The 25,203-nt window shown below is 37.6% G+C and overlaps 1 protein-coding gene across 5 annotated transcripts in view; it reads right to left on the reverse strand.

Annotated features, from left to right (window-relative positions):
• The window catches only part of TCF12 (transcription factor 12), a 413,276-nt gene extending 388,538 nt beyond the window's left edge, over positions 1 to 24,738 (reverse strand). For 4 of the 5 annotated variants that reach the window (XM_072615766.1, XM_072615761.1, XM_072615763.1 and 1 more), the window contains exons 1-3: positions 24,607 to 24,738; positions 23,406 to 23,502; positions 22,391 to 22,463 (exon numbers count right to left, since the gene is read on the reverse strand). In XM_072615766.1, the coding sequence (XP_072471867.1) occupies positions 22,391 to 22,463; positions 23,406 to 23,480 (148 nt within the window). In that variant the 5' untranslated portion in view covers positions 23,481 to 23,502; positions 24,607 to 24,738. Of the gene's footprint in view, positions 1 to 22,390; positions 22,464 to 23,405; positions 23,503 to 23,949; positions 24,076 to 24,606 lie in introns of those variants that run through there. The other variant, XM_072615760.1, reaches the window with a different exon arrangement.
• Between the last annotated feature and the right edge of the window lie 465 nt (positions 24,739 to 25,203).

A 25,203-nucleotide genomic window follows, 5' to 3' on the forward strand; every position in this document is an offset into this window, starting at 1 on the left:
AGTAGAAGGCTGACAGTCTAGAAATATTAAAAGATTTACAAGAAAGTGTCTAATATTAGCTCTGCTGTAGTGAATCTTTGAAAAGATAGGGACAAGAATTGTTCACCATGGGTAAGTTGCAAAGCGATTGAGATTTGGAGTGCTTACTCTGATGAAATCATGCCTCACAAATGTAACAAAGTAATAACTGAATTTACAAAAACATAAGAGGAAAATTTGAAATGTAACAATAAATCATCACAATATTTAATTTAAAATTTTATTTGTTTTAGAAACAGCATTATCAAGGTTCAATATTTAACACCTTGTCTTCAGCAATTAGAAGGCAATACATCTAAGTCAATTTCACTTCTTTGGATTAGCTCTGCATTGTTCTCATTCAAAATGAAACTACCCATTTTCAGCATCTATATTGCCCAATACTTCAATACACTCCAAAAACATTTCCAAAATGTTTGAAGTATTCACCCTTACAAAACACTGGAGGAAATTTTTTGAGCTTAACATACTCAATTGAGAAGCTTCTGGTGACTAAAAAGAAAAAAAAATTCATGCAGCATCAGTCACTACCATAAGGAATGTAGTTCATAAGCTTTGTTTTTTGCACATCATTATCTGAACTTTCAAGTTTTGCACATATATTGTACCAAATATAAAGTTTTAATTCATTTCAGAAAAATGAGAAATTAAACCTTTATTTTTATACCCTTGAAATAAAAGATACCCATGTTAGTCTCATGGTAAGAGCTGTGGTTCCTCATTTCTCTTCCATAACACCTTCAGAACTGATCTTTCAATCAAAAGTGCCTAATTTCCATAAAAATATATACCTATGGGACAGAGATCCCTGTGGTCAGTAATCCTACAGACTCTTAAATATTTTCAGAATGTATTTTCAGGTATATTTTCAGAATCATAGGCAGCATATGGGTGAATTCTTTATTGAGGAGGGGAAAGAATTACTTAGTTTTGTAAAACTGACATGCCAAAGCTCCTTAACTCATGTGTCCTATTAAATTATGTCATCTTCTACAACCAGTTCAATCAGTAAGTCTACCTTAGGAAAACAAATTTGCTACTGAAATCAATGAGCACTCAATAGTCTTTTTTTCACATGAGAACAGACCAGCTATAATCAGAATTCCTATTGGTCTTATCAATACAAAGCTTTTATATTATATTAACTTTCTGTCTCTAATCAATGTACTAAGAAGCTATATTAAAAGGTGGGGTGGGAGTATTTAGAACCTTCTATCCTTATGCTTCTTGAATGAACAGACGGAGAAAGGAATAAAATTTGGATGACAGAACTAAAGTGATTAGAATTTTTAGGAAAACATCTTTCCTCGTCAATGTAATAAATTTCAACCAAAAAATCATTTATTTATGTAGCTGAGAACTTTAAGTCAATATAAAGACTGACAAAAAGTGAATGTTTTATTTAATCTCGCAAGGTCATTTAAAGATCACAATAATGCAAATAAAACTAGGAGTAATCTAGAAACCCATCTATTGTGCCTGAATAGAAAGACTGTTTAAAAATAGATGTAAGTTCATTTTTTAAAAAAGTATAGAGAGATTGAAGAGCTTCTGAAATTATTTTAATTTTTAAAAAAAATGATTCCCTGGGTTTGAAGCTTAAAAGAAAAGAAATTTTTACGTATCTTGTAATTAAGTTTAAGAGGTTCAAGCATCCCAGCATTTATAAAATGTGATCGGTTCAAAAACATTTAGATCATAGTACTAAGCATATGTTATCACTTGATGAAATTCTTCAGTGAATATGCATTATAAGGCTGATGTTGTATGAACCCTCCCAACTGAATACTACTTAAAAATTTCTAAACTAATATAGGTGCCTTTCAAATAAAAAATACTTGTTCACTAGAAGCAAATTTGAGAGTTATTCTTTTTGTTGCATAAAGTTCTAAAAATCAGGTACCCTTTTAAACAGAACTTGCCAATGAAGATAGAGGCATTATTATTAAACGTAAACAAAAGCTCCCTTTTCTGCTCTTTCTTGGTATTCAGTGAACATCTTCACCAAAAAGTACATTCTTTATATTTCTGAATTGTGTTTACAAATACAGCTTTGTATTATAAATACAAAAATACAAAGCATCTATTCAGATAACAAAATTACCAATTATCTCATCTTAGAAACACAGAATAAAAGCAAACCTGTCCCTTAAGCTGTGACCACAAATGAGAGCACTTTCAGAGCACCAAGAGGAATCTTCATTGTTAAAATGGCCTCTTGCAACTTTGCAAGTTTTTACAACCAATAAAAAGTTACTGTTTGGGATAAAATGTCATTTCATCAGCCTCCTCTAGAACATGTCCCAATTATTTCAGGGGTAAACTATATGGCACTGAGAGTATATAAAGAGGTATAGAAGCACCAATAAATCAGATAAAATGGCTTTAAGTCAGCGAGTCTCACAATGGAGCGATTTTTGTTCTGAGGAAGGTTACTGAGAAAAGAGAATTTTTTCATATACATTTATTTTCAGTTTTCACTATTCACTTTCACAAAATTTTAAATTTCACATTTTCTCCCCATATTCCTCCTCCCCTCACCCAAGGACTGCATGTATTCTGATTACCCTTTCCTTCAATCTGCCTTCCCTTCTATCACCACCCCCCCAACACCTTCCCTTCTATTTTCCTGTAGGGTAAGATTAATTTCTATACCTCATTGCCTGTATGTCTTATTTCCTAGTTGCACATAAAAACTCTCTAATATTCATTTTTAAAGCTTTGAGTTCTACATTCTCTCCTGTCTCCCCTCCCCATCCACCCTCACTGGCAAGGCAAGCAATTCAACAAAGGTTATATATGTGTAATCATGCAAAACATTTCCGTAACAGTCACGTTGTGAAAGACCACGTTCTCCTCTATCCTGTCCCCCCCACATTTATTCTATTCTCTCCTTTAACCATGTCCCTCTAGCAAAGTGTTTGCTTCTGATTACCCCTTTGCCCAATCTGCTGCCCCTTCTATCATCCTCCCTCTCTTATTCCCTTCCCCCTGAGTGTGTATGTTATTCCCTCCTGAAGCCAAATCTGATGAAAGGCTCACTTATTCCCTCTCACATTCCCCCTCTTCCTCTCCATTGTAAAAGCTTTTTCTTGCCTCTTTTATGTGACATGATTTATTACACTCTACCTCTCCCTTTCTGTTTATCCTAGTACATCCCTCTCAAACCTTAAATTTCTTTTTTAGATAATATCCCTTCATATTCAGCTCACTCTGTACCCTCTCTTTCTTCATATATGTGTGTGTGTATATATATATATATACGTATGTAAGTATATATACATATACACAATCATATATATGTGTGTGTAGATCTATAGATAGATCGATCTACATACACACACACACACAGATGTTTCCTCCAACTATCCTAATACTGAGAAAGGTCTCATGAATTACAAATATCATCTTTCCATGTAGAAATGTAAACAGTTCAACTTTAATAAGTCCCTTATGGTTTCTCCTTCCTGTTTACCTTTTCATACTTCTCTTGATTCTTCTATTTGAAAGTCAAATTTTCTATTCTGCTCCAGTCTTTTCAACAAAAATGTTTGAAAGTCCTCTATTTCACTGAAATTCTCTTTTTTTCCCCTTAAGTATTATACTCAATTTTGCTGGGGAGGTGATTCTTGGTTTCAATCATATCTCTTTTGACCTCTGGAATATCATATTCCAAGCCTTCTGATCCCTTAGTGTAGAAGCTGGTAAATCCTGTGTCATCCTGATTGTGCTTCCACAATACTTTAATTGTTTCTTTCTGGCTGCTTGTAATATTTTCTCCTTGACCTAGGAAATCTGGAATTTGGCTACAATATTCCTAGGCATTTTCCTTTTAGAATCTCTTTCAGGAGATGATCGGTGGATTCTTTCTATTTTTATTTTACCCTCTGGTTCTAGAATCAGGGTGGTTTTCCTTGATAAGTTCTTGAAAGATGATGTCCAGGTTCTTTCTTTTATCATGGCTTTCAGGTAGTCCCATAATTTTTAAATGATCTCTCTTAGATCTATTTATCAGATCAGTTGTTTTTCCAATGAGATACTTCACATTGTCTTCTATTTTTTCATTCTTTTGGCTGTTTGATAATTCTTGATTTCTCATATAGTCATTAGCTTCCATTTGTTCCATTCTAATACTTAAAGAATTATTTTCTTCAGTGAGTTTTTAGACATCTTTTTCCATTTGGCTCATTCTTTTTTTTTTAAGAAATTCTTCTCCTCATTGGCTTTTAGGCCCTCTCATGCAATTTGGGTTAGTCTAATTTTAAAGCTGTTATTTTCTTCAGCATTTTGGGGCTTTTTTTTTAGCAAGTTGTTGACTCGTTTTTCATGATTTTATCATATCACTCATTTCTCTAACCAATTTTTCCTCTACTTCTCTTAATTGATTTTCAAAAGCCTTTTTGAGCTCTTCCACAGCCTGAAACCAATTCATATTCTTCTTAGAGGATCTGCATACAGGAGCTTTGATTTTGTTGTCTCCTGGCTGTATCTTTTCATCTCCCTCACCACCAATGACATAAGAAAATATCTCTTCATCCATAAAGTAAGAAGCTATAGTCTGTTTCTTTTCCCCCATTTGCTCATTTTGCCAGCCAATTACTTGACTTTTGAACTAGCCTCTGCTTCAGCAGTGGCTGCAGCTGCCCTGGGGCTGGGACAGAGACTGGAGCTGTGGCTGGGGCCAGACCATGCTTTTCTGTCAGCCAGGTGAGAGACCCTTCCCACTGACCTTTGAAGCTGTCTTTAGCATTTGTGGATTGTGAAGTCTGGAATCCACAGCAGCAGTCAGTGTTTCAGTCCCCTAAGGTCTGCCCTTGCCCTCTCTGGGCCTGGAGGAACTGAGCTCTGCTACCAAGGTGATGCAAAAGACTCTTCCCATCCATCTTCCAGATTGTCTTGGGCTGGAAATTTGCTTCAGTCTGTCATTTTGTGGCTTCTGCCTTTTTTACAGGTCTTTTCAGGGGTTTGGGGGGAGAGCTATAGCAGGTGTCTGCTTCTACTCCACCATCTTGGCTCTGCCCCAAGAATTTTTTTTTTTAATCAACTTTATCACATCTGCCACTAGATGTAGCCCTGAATCTCTACTGGGAGAAAAAAAATCTTTTTAAACTTCTGCTAACATTTCCTCTGTAGGATTTTTCCCAGTTCAAAATACAAAGATAACATTTTAGTTGCAAATTACAAAGTGGTCAACGTGAGGGTCTTCATTTAAAAAAAAAAAGTTACACACGTACACATACATATGTGTATACATATATAATTGTTAGTCAATTGTTACAATATCTAGATATATAATATACTATGCACAGACTATATCATATATGATATACAATATGTAATTTAGAATATCTAATATAGATACACTTTTTACTTCAAAGAGAACTTAATTTCCAATATAAACAAAGTCAAAAAGGTATACTTTTTACCTTCGGTGCCAAGACCCCAAACAAATACAATAACTTAATCCATGGCATATTGGAAAGAGTGCTAGATTTTTAGAGTCATGTTGGAACAATGGCTCTGTTACCGACTCACTCTTTCTGAGCCTTCTTGAAGAGGCCCATACTTGAGGAGGAGCCCAAACTATTTCATTTTTGTCTTTATATCCCCAGCATCTAGCATGCTACCTGACACGTAAGAGCTTAACTGACCTATAAAAGGAAATCCTACCTCTAATATCTTAACTTCCCTGGGCCGTTCTTCATCTGTTAAAAGTAAAATGAACAGATTGGACTAGATGACTTTTAATGTTCTTGACAACTCTAAGTCTACAACTTTATGGTAGCAATAACTTTATTGCAGCTGCCAAGTCACAACGACAAGGAATATTTCCTCAAGAAAAGGATCTAAAATGTCCTACACCAGCACAAAACAGAAATCTGGTGAAATCTATTATATGTATATACGATCTTGCTGTCTTTTTGCCCACTTGATTTTTTCCTGTTCACCCAAGCATGCCTTTTAATTGCAGCTATCAGAGATACTAAGATTCCTGCAGCAGAATCTAGAGTTGGTACTACATTCTAATAAAAAAAAATCCAGGCTTCACTTCTTCTATTAGGCTGAGCTACAGATGCAAGTCACACCAATATCCTAAGGCAAACTCTGCCCAACAGTGTCACAGTTGTCACTACTGTTCACTAAAGCAGAAGTAAACAATAGCACTCTCAGGGGACCAAGTCTAATTCTCAAAAAGGAATCAAGTTACATATATACACATACAGACATGTGTATGTATGTGTATGTATATATATATATATATATATATATATATATATATATATGTATGTATGTATGTATTTCCCCCTTACTCCCCAGAGGCTTCAAGTGCTTTTTATACAGACCCTCTGAAATGCCTGAAGAGAGAAAAAAAATTATTTTCTAGCAATCTCTTATACACTAAAGTATCTTGGGGCTCTTGAACCTATACCACACTTGCCCTTGAGACCTAAGTCAATCAACCAACCAAGTAGTTATTGAGTTCAAAAAGCATCCACCTCATGTTTAGGACTGTACACAGTGGTACAAGGGACTTGTAAAGAAGCACAGAATACAATCCCCACTTTAAGAAGTTTATAATCTAATAAGTCAATAAGATTAACATGCATGAAATAATTAACAAAATAGTACATTACTTAGATGATGTATGGCATCACAGATAGAAAGCTAGACTCAAAATCAAGAAGACCTGGTTCAAGTCCCACCTCTGACAGATACTAGCTCTCACTAGGTACGTCACTCAATACTCTGGGCATCTCTCAGACAAAACTGCAGAGACAGAGTTTCTTTATCTGGGAATTCCCTATACCAATGAAATCACATAGTCCCTATCCAGTCCTTAATAATGTAGTAACCTACATTATTAAATGCATGAAATGTTTATCTATTTTTCTAGTTAAAATGCAGGGAGAAAAAAATGCCCCTAAAGAAGCAATGAATAGTTTGGGGATGATTTCATTCCCTCCATTGTTTTTTTGTGGGTGTTGATTTGTATGGTTCTGAAAATGCCTTGATTTCAGCTAAGTATCTAGTGTTCATCTCTGAATTTAGCTGTATTTATTCCACCATGCTGCCACTGGTTCCACAAAACTGAATAGCTTTTTTGTCATCCTCAACTGCAGAGAAATGCAGGGATGCAATATTCTTTATTTTTTCCCTGAATTTGTCAGACTATACGTATGCTAAAAAGTCCATAAGAAAAATTTCATCACACATTTGCCTTTTGCATATGATTGCATCTTGTTCACAAGTTACCATCCCAGAGTTTCAAGAAAAGCTACAACTATGCACAGTACCCAAGCTGATTACTTGAGGTTCTACTCCACATCAAACAAGTACATGCAAAATGAAAATGCCATGCAACACACAGTATATTCAGGTGTTCTACATATTAAGGAAGCAGCTGAAACACAGACAGTTACATTCCAAACATTCACATGAACTATTTGTGCCCAACCTGTGGTAGAGTATTTTAAGCTCATATTGGTCTGATCAGCCACAACTGGACACACTGTACCTTGATCTTGACATAGTAATGTCATTCTGTTCCTCTTCAAGCACAAAGGACAAGAATCAATCAGTTGAATACATGTACCTTAGTTACAAATTCTAGTAATATGGACAAAGATTTGCCAAGATAATGCTAAGTCACATAATCTTGAAGTCAATCAACATGCAAAGCAGAAAACTTGTAAAAACCACTCTGCAAGACATGACAAAGGAGAACTTCAAAGAAAGTCAGGAGCAAGAGCTCTATTTGACAGCTCTATGCTGTGAAAGACACTAAACAAGTCATATAGCAACAATGATCGACAAGAGCTGGACTGACAGTGAATCCCACAAGACCACAAACAACCTATAGAAAAGATCAACATTCAATGGGCAAGTCAACAGTCTAGCTACTGGGACAAAGATGTAAACAACAAATATGATTATGGAATTTGGTTCTATCTACCTCTGTGCCATAGTAAACAATGGCAAGTTCAAATACGAATGCAAGCAAAACACCAAACTATATGGTACCAGCAAGTGGCAAACACTATAGAAGATCACAGACTTGCAATTCAGAATACAGAGAAGTGATAGATCATACTGGTTAGTCATCCTGTCCAATCTCCCATCTACACAGTCTACATCTATATAGCAGAGAGGGCCCACTGTTGGACTATTGTAGTAAAGGCGACTATACTGATCTCTCTCCCTACAGCCACCTAGTAAGTACAATTCTATTTTTACCATGAGTTCTTTCAACGTTTGAAGACCCTTTCAAATGAGGCAGGTACATAAAGTGCTTTGCAAACCTAAATCCCTATGTCAATGTCAACTGCCATTCTGTTTGTTGTTGAAGGCTGTAGTAGTTAGTATGAGACATGATTTATTTCTTTGACTCTTTGGGTGGGATTTGGATGTAAGAAAAGAAAAAAGGGCATGCTAGGCTGAGAAAATGGCAATAAAGAACATAACTGATACAGTTACAATTTCTAAAGTGTTTTTTCTAAAGATAATAAAGGCTGCCTCAAGATGAACCATGTGTGTTCTCATTTAGATTGACATCAGTACAGGTGCAATTCCAACTGCTCATTTTGCTACTACTGAGGGGCAATAAGAAACCACAGGCAAATGTATATCAATGTTTATTCTCTATTTCCTCTAAGATGAAAACAACACTTACCAACTTCCTACAAGTATTATGAGGTAGACAGCAAATGTTTATAACAGTACTTATATTATTTTGCTTTTTCTTCCCCCTCCTAGTTATTCACTGGGCAAAGTCCTACTGCTGCTGTAACTTGTTCTGCAAGTCTATAGACAAATTAAACCTAAGTAAATGAAAGCAAATCTATAGAGCTGATAATCACAGAACTGCCCGGAGGCCTAAAAGTAAAGCTTAAACATGTGAAGGGAAGAAAGAGCCTGTCTGTATATACTATGCTAAGTTCTTCCACAAGAGCTTCTCAAGATCATGTGTGTGTAATATTTAAATTATTCAACATTGTACCTGGTTCCTGAATCACTGGCCCTAGGGACTCCAGTAAAGGGGCTTACATGGCTGCCATTCAAACAGATTCTAGTTCTGCCTAGTTTATTACACACACACACACACACACACACACACACACACACACACACACACACACACACACACTTACACTCTCTCTCTCTCTCTCTCTCTCTTCATTGTTACCTTTACATTACATATTAAGTAGCAGCAAGGTTCTAAGACCTATAGGTTCTAAGGATATTTTTTATTCTTAAAAAAATACAACTTGTTTTAGCCGGGATATCATTAGAAGTCCCCATTCCTTCACTAGGGCCATTTTAAACAAGCTATAAAGCCCATTAATAGCACAGCGTCGTATTTACTAATAAGTAGAATATGAGTCCATTCCCTAATGAACCATATTATCTCCCTTTTTCTTAATGAAGGTAAATGAGATATGGAAGGCTTTTCAAACACATTTTTTTCAGGCCAATAGTTTTACTCCAGAGAGAGCATGACCTGTGTTTGGGTCTACTTGCAGTTACCTTTAAGCTAATTATCAGGATTTTGACAAGGATCTTAAAAAAATAAAACCCTCCATCCTCCTAAAGATACCTCCAAGATTTCCACATCTATAATCAACCCAAAGAAAAACAAGAACACATCTTAACACAAAAGATAAAAAAACAAAGTTCACTCAAAATTAGTCCTTCTATCAGTTTGAAGGGATAGACAAGGTAAATAATGTCTAAGAAAGCAGTTTGTTCCTCAAGACTAATTCTATTTCAGTGAGTATTTCTTGAATTGTGTGTGCTAATAACAACTAGCACTTACATAGTGCTTTAAGGTTTGTAAAGCATTTTAAAAATATTATTTCATTTTATCCTTAAAACAATCTTGGGATGTGGATACTATTATTATCCCCATTTTATAGATAAGGAAACTGAGGCAGGCAGAGGTTAAATGATCACAAAGTAAGCAACTCAGGCAAGATTTGAACACAGGTCTTCCTGATTCTAGATTCGGCACTCTGTTCATTGCACTAGCAGCCTCCTGTCTGTATTATTTGTATATGGAACTCCCAGATGAGTACGTTCCTCCTACCAACACAACTAGGTCTTGACAAGTGTGAATGATTAATTCATTATCAGACCTAAACTTTTCAAAGTCATAATTATGTGTAAAATATGGCAAATGATTCCAATGCAACAGAAATATGCAATACAAATTTGAATAATGCTACTACTTCATAGGAGTCATGGCTATTACTAACTGGTACTTACCATAAGGCTGGCATCTACTTTGTAACTTACAGTCTTCAAGAGCTATCTGGAGCAATGAGAAGTGAAGTCATTTGCCTATAGTCATGCAGCCCGTAAGTGTCAGAGGTGGGATAAATTACATAACAATAATAACTAATAATGATGTTACATATAATAGAGATAAGATATTTTGGGATCTGAGTCCAAATAATGAATTCTGATTCTAGATTCTGATACCTCTATTATCCCTTGAAAGAAACCTAGAAAAAAGGTACACTGACCTTTTTCTAGGTCTCCTTTGTGCAAGAAAGAATATAGTGTAAAGGAAAGAACACCATATCTAAAGCACTAGGCTTCAGGTGCACATTAGGCTCTTCTTCTAACTGGTTGTGTGAACTTGGCTAAATTGCTTAACCACTCTGGGTTCAGATTCCACATCTATACAATGAGGGATTAGACCTAATGGTCTCTAAGATCCACTGCAGTTCCAAAAAGTTCTGTCCTGGGCAACAAGGTCATATGATAGTTCTCAACATATTTAATCTCTCTCTTGGTATGTGAATGGAATTTCTGGTTGCTCAGATAACCAAGGTATATGAAGGACATATTTGAAATGGTCCCAATTACCTGGAGGATAAGTCCATTCTAGCATGACGAGACTCATCTCAAAGATTTCTCTTTTATTGTATTCCATATAGACACAGTCTTTTGACCTGTTCCTTCCATATGTAAGTCACTGAATCAAGAAAGAGACTTCTCTTTGCCCTGAATAGCAATGACAGTGGGATGTGCCACAACTTTGGAAAGACTGAAATTAAAAACGTGAAGGAGTTCTCTAGCATCAGGGAACATATAAAGTTTCTTTTCATGTCTGATTTCTTCCCAGCAGTGTTAGACAAGTTTCAAATCTCCAGCATCACTTTTGATCAACCCATCTCCATGTCATTATGTTCAAAGTTAAGACTAGCATTTTCTGTGCCTTCCAGTTGTACAATCTGCACTCTTATTTATCCCACAACAACCTCAAAACAGCAACATATGCCCCTAGGACCATGAAGCTTGATTACTGTAATTCCCTCCTAGCAGGGCACCCCGCAGTGCACCTCCACTGCTTACAGCTTGTGCTGAAGGCAGCAGTGCATTTGCTCATTGATTTGAGCAACCATGATCACATTAAGTCCAACCTGTGTTCTCTACATTAGCCTGCAATGAAGTGGTGGATTGATTTTAAGTTGGCCCTGCTGATTTTTAAAGCCCTTAATGGCTCACAGACAAACTACATGAAGCAAATAAGGCCAAGAAACATTCAAGATCTCCTCCCTCAGTCTCATTCTTATAGATAACCTGCTCAATGATTTAGACAGTCCTTTATTCAGACCACCACAACACCAAGGAAACCCCCCACTGTCAGGATCCAATCACCTTCTTAAGGTATTGAACAAAGTCCACAACTGTTAACAACTCAGGTCAATCTCTCCAACTTCTAACCACAAAGCAAAAATGTCTTTCAAAAGTATCACTGTTTTGCTGTCTAACTTCAATTGAGATTAGCATTTTCAGTTTTTCTTACACTCTTCATTCATGATTATTTTCACGGAGAAGCTTGTCTTCCCTTGTGCTATTCCTAGATGCAGTCAAAAATTAAGCATTCATTTCTAAGCTGTTTTTACTTTCAGTATGTAAGCTTGGACTTTGGTCTTAAATATCTACCTCCATGAAGAAGCCTGAATGGTTCAAATATGTCCTTTATGAACATACATATTAAAACTATCTCAACACAAATTTTCACCAATAGTCACATCTTTCCACCATTATCCTATCAAGACAATGTAATTTAATCTACAGAAAAGAGATAATGGGGAAAACTTTTGATGTAGATATAGTGAAGTTAGTTCCAGCTCTATTACTAAACAAGACCTTCATGCTTTTTGCTTCTATCCCATAAAATTGATTTTTTTCCATTAAAAAAAATCAGAAAAAGATGATGAAGTACTTTACACTCTTTTCCAGTCTTTTTTCATTTCCTGTCCTCCTCCCCTTGCCCCACAACATTCAGTAAGCTCTGGCCAAAATGAACTATACGTTTATCCCTGTAGTTCCCAGCCGCTATGCTTTATCTAACTCTAGGCCTAAATCTATCGTGTTCCTACCCATCTTTTCAAACTGAATTCAAATGTAGCAGCAGCAACAGGAAGTCATTCCTAATGCTACTAGCCTTGCTCAACACTTGATCAGCATTAACATCTCCTACTCAAACCTCAAACACCATTTTTATACTTTTTTACTATCCTTATATCTCATTTGTGCATTACAGTTATCTACAGGTGAATCTTATCTCCCTACTAGGAAATAAGCACCATGAAGGCAGGGACTTAGATATTATAACTTAACATCATGATCTGCACACAGCATATGCTTAACAAATGTCTGCAACTGGCTAGAATCAAGTAAGAGTTCCATTCAGTATTAGAATACTTCAAGAACCAATCCTGTGCCACTGAGAAGATGCTGAAAACACTAAGCTAAAATTAAAACAATAAAGGATGTCCCCCTCACCTGTCCCCAGCAATGCAATACCCTGCTTCAGTTCTCTACCTTTACATAATCTAGTTCTTTTTCAGGGAACCATGGATTTCCTGCAAATAATTAAAGAAAACATGAGGAAATTTTTCCCAAATAATCTATATGGCCAGAAGTACCTATTTGTCTAGGTAGCACAGTGGATAGAGTACAGGGCCTGGAATCAAGAAAATTTACCTTCCTGAGTTCAAATCCAGTCTCAGACATTTACTGGCTATGTGATCCTGAGCAAGTCACTTAACCCTCATCAGTAAAATGAGCTGGAGAAGGAAATGGCAAACCACTCCAATATCTCTGCTTAGAAAATTCCTAATGGGGCCACAAAGAGTCAGATATAACTGAAAAACAACTGAACAAACCTACTTGGCTCAGTTTTCCATGTTGTATTAGGGACCACCTATACCCAGCAACCATGGAAAGTATCTTGCCTCTGTCTATGGAATTTGCCCCCTTCATCAGGCCTTACATTATCCAAGAAGGAAAATATGTCCTGACACACATTCTGGTATGCACGACAAAAGCCCCAAATATCAATAAATAATATTGGAGATGATGAAATTAGTTACTTGCACAATCTCAACTCAGGCTACAGTTGAAGGTTACAAAGTGTTACAGCCTTGAAGAAATCAAGCTCATCATTTTGTACCTTCAAACCCCTTAACTGCAAAACAATATAATATTTCTAAGTCGTTTAAGAAGTCTGTATCACTGGGGAAAAGAAAATAAGGTAATATACATGGTTAATGCTAACCCTGCTGACCACGAAATTTCTTGGCTTTCCCTTAATACCAATTTTCATTTAGTCCTTTAATAATAATTATATACATAAATTCTAAGACAATTCCAAAAGACTCATGATGGAAAATGCTCTCCACATCCAGAGAAAAAACTATGGAGTCGGAATGCAGATCAAAGCAGACTATTTATTCTTTCTTTTGTTGTTTTTGGTTTTTCTTTCTCATGGTCTTTTCCCTTTTATTCTGATTCTTCTTTCACAACATGACTAATGTGGGAATATGTTTAATAAGATCATACGCGTATAGCCTATTCAGACTGCCTGCCCTCTTGGGGAAGAGGTAGTGAAGGGAGGGGGTAATTTTTAGAACTCAAAATCTTACAAGAGCAAATGGTGAAAATGAAAAATTAATTTTTTTTGCATTTTTTTATTTTATTTTTCATTTTTAACAGTTTATAACAGATAAAACAATTCAAACTTTTGGTCAGGTGATACTTCTTTTTAAAGCATTTACAATATGGATCACAAAAGAATTTTTTTTTTAAACATTAACTGAGACACAAATAATATTTATGTTGCTAACTTCACAAGCTCTTGACCTAATTGTCTCCACAGTATTACTAAGAACTAAAGGACCCTAACTTATTGTTGTTAAAAAATTAATTTTTTAAAAGAAAAAAAAATAATATGTATCATTATTTGCATGAATGGAAAAATGAAATGTTTCACAATTTTATTATCTTGTTCCCAATGGGGAATGATTTTTCTCCCTTAATGAAACATATCCCATTTCACCTAGAATATAACAACATTATAGAAAGTTAACAGTACAATCTCTCTCAATAATACTGACTCCTACTAGCTTAAAATCAGTTTCTATAAGTTTAAGTCAAAAATGAAATTGATTATAGATATGTATAGATATGGATGGAGTTCACAGGTTCTTTTATATAGACTGAGAAAGGGATGGTATTTATGGAAAAAGCTATTCACACAAAGTACAGGTTTCCACAGCCAAAGAAATACCTTTGACCCAAACTCCAAAGTGTTTTACCCCAAATGCAACACTGTTTCATTGATTATTACCTCTAATGCCAGAATTCACTGTGGGAATACCACAAAGCTCAACCCTTGACCTTCTGTTCTACTTCCTTTAAACTTGGTCCTTTCGGACTCAGCTCTTTACTCTGTAAGTAGAAGGTTCGAAAATCTACATCTCCAGCTTTGACATCTCATAACTAAAAGATATATCTATCATCTAAATTTAGCATGTTAACTTTAAAATTTTTTAAACTGAACTCACAATCTCATCCTGCAATACCACCATCTTCTCAATATTTCAAATTTAGTAACGTTGTCTCCCTTTCCCAATGATGTTCTGTCAATAGCTAAATATTGCTAATTCTGTCTTACATGCCCTTCCTTTCCACTTCCACAACTAATAGACTTCTTTAGACTCTTACCACAGCAATAGAACTTAGGGACATCTCCCTCATTTCTATTAACAACTGATCCTAAGGTGAAGAAAAAATCTTTAGAAATGCATCTGAGAAAATACTGATTTCCAAGATACATAAATACATAAGAACAAGAGTCACTACCTAGTAGTTAAGCAGGCAAAAGATGTGAACAGTTTTCAAAAGAGGAAATGCAAACTACCATCAACCAAATGGAAAAATTCTCTAAGGACTAATCATAATTTTAATGTAAATTAACACAAATGGGGTTTTACTTCACACCCAGAAAACTGACAAAGATAACAAAAACAGAAATAATGTTGGAGGAGTTATGGGACATCAGGAAAACGAACACATTGTTGGTGAAGCTGTAAATTGGTTTAACTGTCCTGGAAAATAGTTTGGAACTATGCAGAAAAAGGTATTAACTTTTCATATCACTTAACCCAGCAGTCCTACCTTGAGGAGGTCAAGGACAAAAAGGTCCTAGGTATATTTAAATATTCACAGCAGCACTTCTTGCTATAACATGGAAACTTCTGATAGAAGACAAGCCCCATCCTTCAAAGAAGGGGCTGTTCCATTCTTATCTTGGTGTCCTTAAAGCCTAGCACAATTCTTAGAATAGTCAGTGTTTTAAAAATATTTACTTGACTTTTTTATAGCTTAAAAAAACCCATAAACAATGTCAGTGTATATCAGTTAGAAAAAGGCTAAACCAGACCTGCGCAACATGGGCCACCGACAGCCCACCAAAGGATTCTGAGTTGCCCTCTCCTGTTTGTCACGTGACCCATGGCCACCAACCATCATCAGTCTGTCTCTAGTTTCACCTATCTATGGCCTGAAGAAGTTTACAAATTGTGCAGGTATGGGCTCAACAAACAAAATCCATATTACTGTAATGGAACATTTTGGTACTGCACTGATAGCGAATGAAATACAATCAAAGAAACAATAAACACAATAACTGAAATAATACAAGTAAAAAGAATACCCAAAGCAACCGAATTAGGATTAAATTCAATGTCCAATATTGATTCCAGAAAACAAATGATAAACTACTGCTCCCTCCTCACAGTGGACATGAGGAAAGATTAAGGATGCTCTATTAGCTGGGTTTTTTGATTATTTTTCTTTTTACAAAGGAAGGTGAAAGGGGCAAGAGAAGGGTATATCGGAGAACAAGGAGAACTGGTAGAGTGCTGTTTTGTTTCTTTGTTTTACTCAACTACACTTCTTTGTTAAAAGGGAAGATTATATGGAGGAACAACTAAGGACTCCCTGCCTCCAGTCTTTTCTCAGCTCAGTCCATCCTCCATTCTAATGTCAAAGTGATCTTCCTTCACAGGTCTAACCATGTAATTCCCTCTCCCCTCCCTTACCCTCACTATTCAGTATACTATAGTAGTTCCCCATCACCTCCAGTATCAAATATAAAATTCTCTTTTTGGAGTTGAAAGTCCTTCATAATCTGGCACTTTCCTACTTTGCCAGTCTTACACCTTGCTCCTCACCGTGTACTTGGTAATTTATAACACGGACCTCCTTGCTGTTCCTTGCACAAGACACTCCACCTCCTGCATTTCCATGGCATTTTCACTGGCTGATTGTCCCTCATGCCTAGAACTCTCTCTCTATGCTGGTCTCCATCTTTTGCCTTCCCTAATTTCTTTCAAATTCAAGAGCAAATCACACTTTCTACAGGAAGTCTTTTACAATCTCCTTTAATATTAATACCTTCCCTCTGTTAGTTATCTCCAATTTATTCAATATATATGTATACATACATATAGCTAATTGTCTCAACTATGAGCTCCTTAAGAGCAGGGACTAATTATCCTCTATTTGTATCCCCAGCTCTTAACAACATGCCTAGCACATAGTAGGGGCTTCATAAATGCTTGTTAACTGGCTTGTTGATTGACTGAAGATTTTAAAACATCAAAACTTCTTTTTAAATTCACCTGACAGCCATTAGAATAGTGTCCATCTAACACCCTAAATCACTTGTCTACTACTCCAAGTGTTTCTCACCAGTTAACTGGCTTTCCCTATCTCACTATCAATTTATTACTGGTATTCTTATCATTCTCCTATGCATAATGGGAAAGCTCCAAGCAAGTGGATCTTCCTGCCATTCTTAACACAAACCTGTCCATTCTCACCTCCATGATTTACCATGATTCACACCTAGCATCTCCTGTGCAACCCTTCATTTCCCTTCACTAATTCAAAATTCACTTGCTCCAGAAAGCTTGCCATGACTGATTCTCACACAGCTCCTCTATTTAGCACTTGCTTTCAGTACTTGCAATATTGAACTGTATCAATTGCCATTGATTTCTACATTGCTCTGTAAAATCAATTCAGCATTTAGTAGGCTCTTACTCTGTGCAAGGTGCTAGAGAAGTATTGTTTAATTGCTTCGGGTCTTTATATTCCGCCTCTTCTACAAAGTCTACTTGAAGGACAAGAAAACATTTTTGGAGGCCTTTGGTGGTGTCATTTAAATCCTCCTACACACAGCTCCAACAACAGCAATCTGCATGCAACTAGTATTCACTAAATGTTGCTAGTAGACAGACCAGGCCGAGGTGAATAAAAATTCGTAATTCGAAAGGGCAGCACTTTCTGAACTGTAATGTTTTTAAATGTGCTTTTTCCTTTTCATTTCACTCTCCACTGTACTTAAGCATCAGGTTAAATTTTAACTTTCTCATCCTGACAAACATAATACAAATAGCAACTGAAACGTAGTCATATCAGTTGAGAAGGGGGAAATGACATCCCAACACACGAACAAGGCTTTATAATTTCATCAAAAAATCTGTAAGAGGCCATGATTCATCACTAAAGACAAGAGCTATCTAAGTCATCAAATATGAAGTATCCAATAACAGTTCCAAGTAATGTTAACAAACAGTCAGAAATGGAACACAAGTACGTATCTTCAACAACAGTGTGGAGTTGTCCAGTTCATTTATATTTAAATTTTTACCATAATTCTATTTAAACCAAAAGGTCTTCCTCCTTTCCTATCTATTCCATTATAAGAAATATTGCTTCGTATCACCAGTGGGTTGAAAAAATGCAAATTACAGTGGATATTAAAGGAAAACTTTATATTTCAAATCACCCTATAATTGCAATTCCTTAGACCATGAGATATTGAATTTGTCTTAAACCAAACATAAAACTAAAAAAAAACTTTGCTACAAATATACTTTAAAAAAATAAGAAGTACATCCCTAAAACACTGTAAGTAAATACTTTAAATCCACTAGACAGGATCACTATCTAAAGGACTACTGAAGTTAATCATTTTATGAAACTAAGAATCCACCTGGAACATGAATAAAATCATCCCTAACATTCATTTTCTAAGTTCAAAATTTTGTATATGTGTTTCTTTTTTAAAGCAGGCACGTCTGTACCACATGCCTGCTTAAAGATGGACCTACTTTATATTAGCCATTTAACACCAGACTAGCAACTCAATCATTCTGTGTTAGTCTGCACTATAATTCTGTTATACTTTCTATGACTCACACAAATGACATGTTACTATATAAAGTGTGACATAAATCTCAATATGAACAGGTAAACAGCATGCCCAGCTCATCACTAAAAACATAACCATAGGCAAAAGTACCAAACCTGAGTTGTCCTCAATTTTAAAAGATCAGCTTAAGCTTGCACAATGCTTAAATGAATTATGACAATGGTAAAATGTTGGTTGTTACTTCCTTAATTGCAGATTTTACCAAATGCTTATACAACTTTGTCACCATTCTAATGGTTTATTCAATTTGGGAAGGAAAAAAAGATGGACCAATCTTACCAGTAATTTAAAAATCTCTTTTACAGATATGATCTTTGGCAAACATATACTTTTATGTTATGCCCAATATTGTAAAAAAAAAAAATCCATTAATCTAAAATTTTACTTTAAAATTTTGGTTGTTGAAAGTAAGAACAAAGGATTTTAATCCTCTTAAAGAGAAAGGATGCTATTCATAATGCCAGAGAAATTCACAAAGTTATAAAAAGAATAAGAAAAATTTTAAAAGCCAGAATAGTGTTCAATTGTTATATAAGAATGTTTAAAATAAGAAAAGTTAATTTTTATTTGTTTTTACAAGACTTTCGCTTTCAGTATAGAAGTATCAATGAGAAGCTGTATACCCAATGTTTTAGAGAATCCTTTTTGAAAGAGCATTTTCCTTGCTAATACATGATTCTGAGTAGAAAAAGACCTAGATAAATACTTGATATTTCCCCTCTAAATTCACTTGTATTACTTGTTCTCAAATACTAACCAATAAAAATTTTTCAAATACCATTTATTTTGCAACTGTTCAATCCACTAAGGTAAGGTCACAACACAGAATTTAAACCTAGGAAATCCCAGAAATTAAACCTCTGTTCTATTTTCTTTCCATGAATCATTTCAACAAGCTTATTCTGTAAAGACAAACAATATCCTACAAAATAGTTTATATAAGTTAATTACCTTTCATTCCTAAGGAGTGGACCATATTTATGTCAAGGACACTGTAATGACATCTGACTGACTACACATATTTTATTACGTCTACATGCAACACAATACCAAATAGACAAGTTCACTATTTCAATATGTGTACAATGCCAAAGTGAATTAACACCTAAATGTCTCAAAACATGGTATTTAACACTGGGCCAGAAACATAAGTAATGATAAATATGCATTAACCTTTTCCCAAAGTGGTTTCTGATAATGTTGGAGCTGTCATACAAGTAATGATATTTTACTTTTGAATTGGATCAAAAACAATATCAGTTATTACAGCATCCCAAATGTGATTTTCAAGTTTAAAAATTAATAACAAAATCCTATATTATTTTCAAAAAGTCCTTTAAGAGAACAAAATCATTGTTTTAAAAAGGACTGAAATGTTCTTCGTTGGGATCGAAATCGCACAATAACTTATCCTCATCAATGACATGGAATTTTATTCTTTTGACAAGAAAACTATTATTTGATATGGAAAAAACACCTCTTCAAACATTTCATTCTGCAACTTTAAAATGTAAATGTTTTTAAGATTTGAAAAGTGATTACAAAATATTTCCAGAAACCTTGGCAGGTGATTGTTTCAAAAAGTCGATACGCTATCCAAATGAAATAGCAACAACCAACTTCTCCTAAATATTCCCTTAAATGTATTTTGAAAAGGATTTTGTAAATCCTTACACTGTGTCTGCCAACAAACATGTGACATAGAATTCAGTTACAAAATGTAAATCTCTTCCCCTACTTAAATTAAGATGCTTCTGGATTGCATGATATGCTTGGCAAATAGAAAAAAATTACTATACCCATTCACAGGATAGATATGTTGCATGCCAAAGATTGGGTATACAGTTAAAACATATATAGAAATCAGTCACCTTAAACCAAAACCCTCTATTCCAAAGTATCAGCTAATGTTCTGAATATTTCTAACACAAAGAAATAACTTAAAATTTCACATATATTCTAAGCAATTGGGAGACAAATTACCTATTTCAATATACCACAATACCGTTTTACTTCAAATTAAATGTATACATGAAAATTTTTGAAATATGGCAAGCTGATATCAAAAATTCCCAACTACTAACATTCTAATATTTAAGTATAGGAAAATCAGATTTTGCATTTTTATCTTCTCAAAAAAAAAAGTTATCTTAAATGGAAAGTCTATTAAATATATTTCCAAAAGAATACTGAAAATGTTGCTCAAATAAAAATTTTCCAAAAGTTTTCTTACTTCATGGTCAAAAGAATATGTTAAAATCACAGAAACTGAATGAATTCTTGAATCAGTATCATTCACTCATTCAAAAAATATTTATTGAGTGCCTACTATATTTAAGATACTTAATACTATTCAGAATATTTCTTTAATAAAGTAATTGAAATCAATTTTGATAGTTCTTGGCTGCAAAAATTAAGCCTTTACCCCTCCCTCCCAGACATTAATAGGAAAGGGAATGTGGATTACACTTGTTTTAATATTTTAAAATGACTAATTTAGAAATAATTCTCTTTTTCCCCTACCATAAAAGCGCTTGGGGATAAAGCTTTCCTTTGGTTACCAGTAACAAGGAAGGGGAAAACAGCTGACATTTTAAAATATCTTCATGATTAATAATAACATCAACTTGGAATTGTTTTCAAAATGCAAAATATGTTTTACTTTTACCAGTACTGAGTGCCATGAAAATAAAATATTTCCAAAGGGAACTGATATAAAAGTAAGGTTTAATTCTTTGCTAACTAATAAAAAAAATGTTTTACTAAGATACACACAGATTAATAAACTTATTCTGTCTCACGTATTTAACAACATATTTTCTTAAATATTCAACATCATGGCTTTGGAGAAAGTTTCGTGCTTTTTTTCTTTTTAATCTAAGCACTAAGGGGCAAAACAGAAAAATATAGCCTCTTCACACCAGAATGCACTTTATTCTGGGAAACTGAAAAAAGAATGACTTGGAGAAAAAGTATACTTTCTCCACATTCTACGTGGAATGATAGAAGAAATTATAAAAAAATATTCAGGGGATCAATATGATCATTTGATCAAGAAAATGATTAGTCGTAAACATTGGAAATAATTTCAGGTGGATATAGAAGCTGTAGCATTTTAAATGTGATTTAACTTAATCTAATCACAGTGTCCCAATGTTATGAGAATTTTAAAAAGTTCATCTATTCAATGCTTTCTTCTCTTTAGAGGATATGAATAGAATTCCACATTTTTATTACCTTTTATTCCATTCTTTTAAAAAACGGGCCACCAATTTATTCCTAACTTCTAAATCTATGAATATAGCCATTTTACCCTCTACTTTATTGGCCCAGCCTTATTTGAAGGACACAATGCATTTATTCAATAGTGCTATTTCAATCTTTTTATAAACTTTTTGACTAACAATGCTAAGTAGTGTCAAATGTATAGAGAAAAAATAAAAAAGTATATGCTTTTACACAAAAACAACCCACAAACAACAGCATTTTTTGTTTAGTTTTTGTATGGAAGTATGTTCCAAGATCTCTTACACTAAATAAACATTTTTTTCTGAAGCTTAAAATTTATGGAGGAAGGTGATGTTTTCAAGACATCCTAAATGGCTAATCTTCTAACATTAAAGACTAATAGATCACTAAGTCTTTATTTTGAAACTGACACCTAATTAGCAGATTTGTGTTTATCGTTTTAAAAAATATTTTAACCTCTTCCAATAAGCAGCGTATCAGAACCCAAGAGATTTGAGCTTGGGGCTTTGAACTACATCTTACCTGATCCACTGAACTGACTGCTTCCCAGGGTTGTTGGTCTGGTTTTCCCACTATTAACAGGTGGGGAAAACATCTGCAAAACAACCAAAATTTCATGTTAGTAAGGAAACTCCTCTTATAAGCTGCATCTCTCTACTACGCAGCAGGTCACACAGAGAAATCAATTAGCTGCCACATTTCAAAGTTGGAAACGAAATAAGACTGTGTCAATGCATTCCAAATCAAAAAAGGCTTGTGAATCCTACTACGTTATAAGAAGTTGGCCCTCTTCTGTTCCTGTATGAATGTCAAAAACTATAAAAGTCAATACTAAATGATTCTCATTGAACAATTAATGCATAGAAATAGAACAGCTTGTCCACATGAGAATTCAGATAATTCATGTTCCCTTAACTATATCTACGTACAGAAAAGGTGCATTATAACAGTGGTTAACCACACTGCAGGTGTCAGTCCTGTCTCCTAACAGCAGAGTTAGAAAGAGGCTCCACTGTACCAGAATTAAGCGCAAACAGGATTGGGTTTCATTGTCAGTGATTTGAAGTATTAAATTATTTCCCCTATTTTTAAACCTAACCTGTTTTAAAACAAAAAGTACCTGGCGCAGTAAACAGACCCATAAAAACCCTAACTCTGTGTTGCGGACGTGTCTGAGCTCCCATCTTTCAGATACCATACATTAAAATTAACCAAAGGGAAAAAGAGGGATGGGGCAAGGGGAGCATAAAGTTGGCTTCAGAGGAAAGACAATAATTTTTTAAAAGAACTCTGATAATCATCAGGGTCACGGGGCGACTCAACCAGAAGTTTACGATTACGTCGTTGTAACTTTTCACCAGTTAAGCCAAATGACCCCTCTGGCATCAAAGTTTTAAATCTGGAAGTCTAGACATTACATCAAAGTTCAGGTGTCCAGCTGGGCTGAGCTGGCCTCGGCCCCGAGCAGCGCAGCTGGGGCTGGGGCCGGGGGTTGCCCTCCTCCCAGGTCCCTCCGGACCCTCCAAAGATGTCCTACCGCGCTGAAGTCCAGCAGGTCACTCAGCTCCTTGTCCGTCCCTATTGCGGCCATCCGCTGCTGCTGAGAATTCATCTTGGGTCACTTGGAGCAGGTCCTAGGACAGAGGAAACACTGCTCAGGGAGACCCCCATGGCCCGGAAAGTGTGTGTGACTGCAGGGAGGGGAGGCGGGGACTGGCCCCTGCCGACCCCGGCCCCTCTGGGCCCAGGCTGCCCTAACCCCAGAGAGGTGTGTGCCCTGCGCGGGTCTCTAAGGGAGGGCAGCGGCCAGGTGGCTGGGGACGAGGTGCCACATCACGGTGCATGCACAGGAACCCGCAGGAAGGGAGCGGAGGCTCTCCCTAAGTTTGCGGCAGCCCAGACGGCCCAGCACCCGCCGGGAGGGGGCTGCGAGGATCGGGTCTCCTCCCGGCGGGGGCGGGGAAGAGGGGGTCGAAGGGGCTGGAAGGGGGGGGAGGGGTGGAGGAGGAGAAGGAAATTCTCCATCCGACCGCAAGTGCGGAGCGCAGGGGGAGCGCGGACGCGGACGCGGGGTGACTCACTCTCCAGGCAACAATGGGGCTGACAAGTTGCTGGGAATGTGCATCTCGCCAGAGCCCTGCCTGGGCGGCCGCGGCCGGACGCGGCTCCTCCGCGCACGGCGGCTCGGCTGCCTAAGGTTCTTTTCCCTTCTCGTCTAAGCTGACTACGGCTCGCTCTCTCCTCCCTTCCTCCGCTTCCCGGCCCGGCCTCCTCCCTCTCTTCCTCCTTCCCACCCAGCCCCGAACCTGCCAAGACAATGAGGAGCCGCCGCCGCCGCCGTGTGCGCCCCGGGCGCGCCAGCAGCGAGCGGAGCGGAGCGGAGAGCAGGGCGCCCAGGGCCGAGTGCGCCGCCCGCCGCCCGCCGCCCGCCGCCGCCGCGGGGCTGCATTCCCCCGGCACCAGCGCCGAGGCCGCCTCCTCCCCCGACACCCCTCCCCCCACACAAGTTGGAGGGGGTCCTCCGGGCTGGGCTCTCTACAAAGGGGGGCAGAGTTCAGGCGGGGGGGGGGGGGGGGCGACTCCTCCAGCTTCCACTCCGCGCAGCGCACGGGGACCCGGCTCCCAGCTCAACCCAAACAGACCTCCCACCCATCCACGCCGCCCCCCTCCCCCCAGGCGCCCTCCCAAGTCTGCCCCCGGCCCGGCCCGGCCCGCGCCCCCAGCCGCCCCGCATTTACCTGCAGCTCCTTTTGCACATTCAACCACCCGAGAGAAGTTCACTTTGGCCGGGAGAGCGGGCTCGGGCTCCCCTTCCACCGCCCGGCGTCTCCCTCCACTTTCCTCCTCGCAGAGACTCGGATCGGCGCGGGCGAGGGGGCTCTCGGGCCTGGCCGCCCCTTCCTCCCCGGGCGGGCTGGCTGTGCCCCCGAATAGAACTTGTGGGTCTCCCTTAGGCGGACATTTTTTTTGCTTAGGCGGCCTCAGCACCACGCTCGGGCTTCGGCTCCGGATCCCTCCGCGCCTGGAGGAGCCCTGGGCTTAACCCCTTCCTCCCCGGCCCTCTCCCAGCTGAGCCGGGAAGGTGGGGGCTGGGGAGTGGGCGGAGCCGGAGCGGATGGGGAGGGGCGGCTACCAGGCACATGGACAAAGCCCGCGGAGGGGGAGGCGGTGCGCCCCTGGTGCAGCCCAGGCTGCCGCGGGGCCGCGTCGTCTGGTCTCCCCGAGCGGCGAGCTCGGCGCCGCCTCCCGCCTGCCGTCCTCCTCCCACCGGCGAGAAGCGCGGGGCTGGAGGGAGCCGCAGCTGCGGAGCATCTGGATCCCGCACCCGCGCCGCC

The sequence above is a fragment of the Notamacropus eugenii genome, chromosome 1 (assembly GCF_028372415.1).
Source record: "Notamacropus eugenii isolate mMacEug1 chromosome 1, mMacEug1.pri_v2, whole genome shotgun sequence".
Lineage (NCBI taxonomy): Eukaryota > Metazoa > Chordata > Mammalia > Diprotodontia > Macropodidae > Notamacropus > Notamacropus eugenii.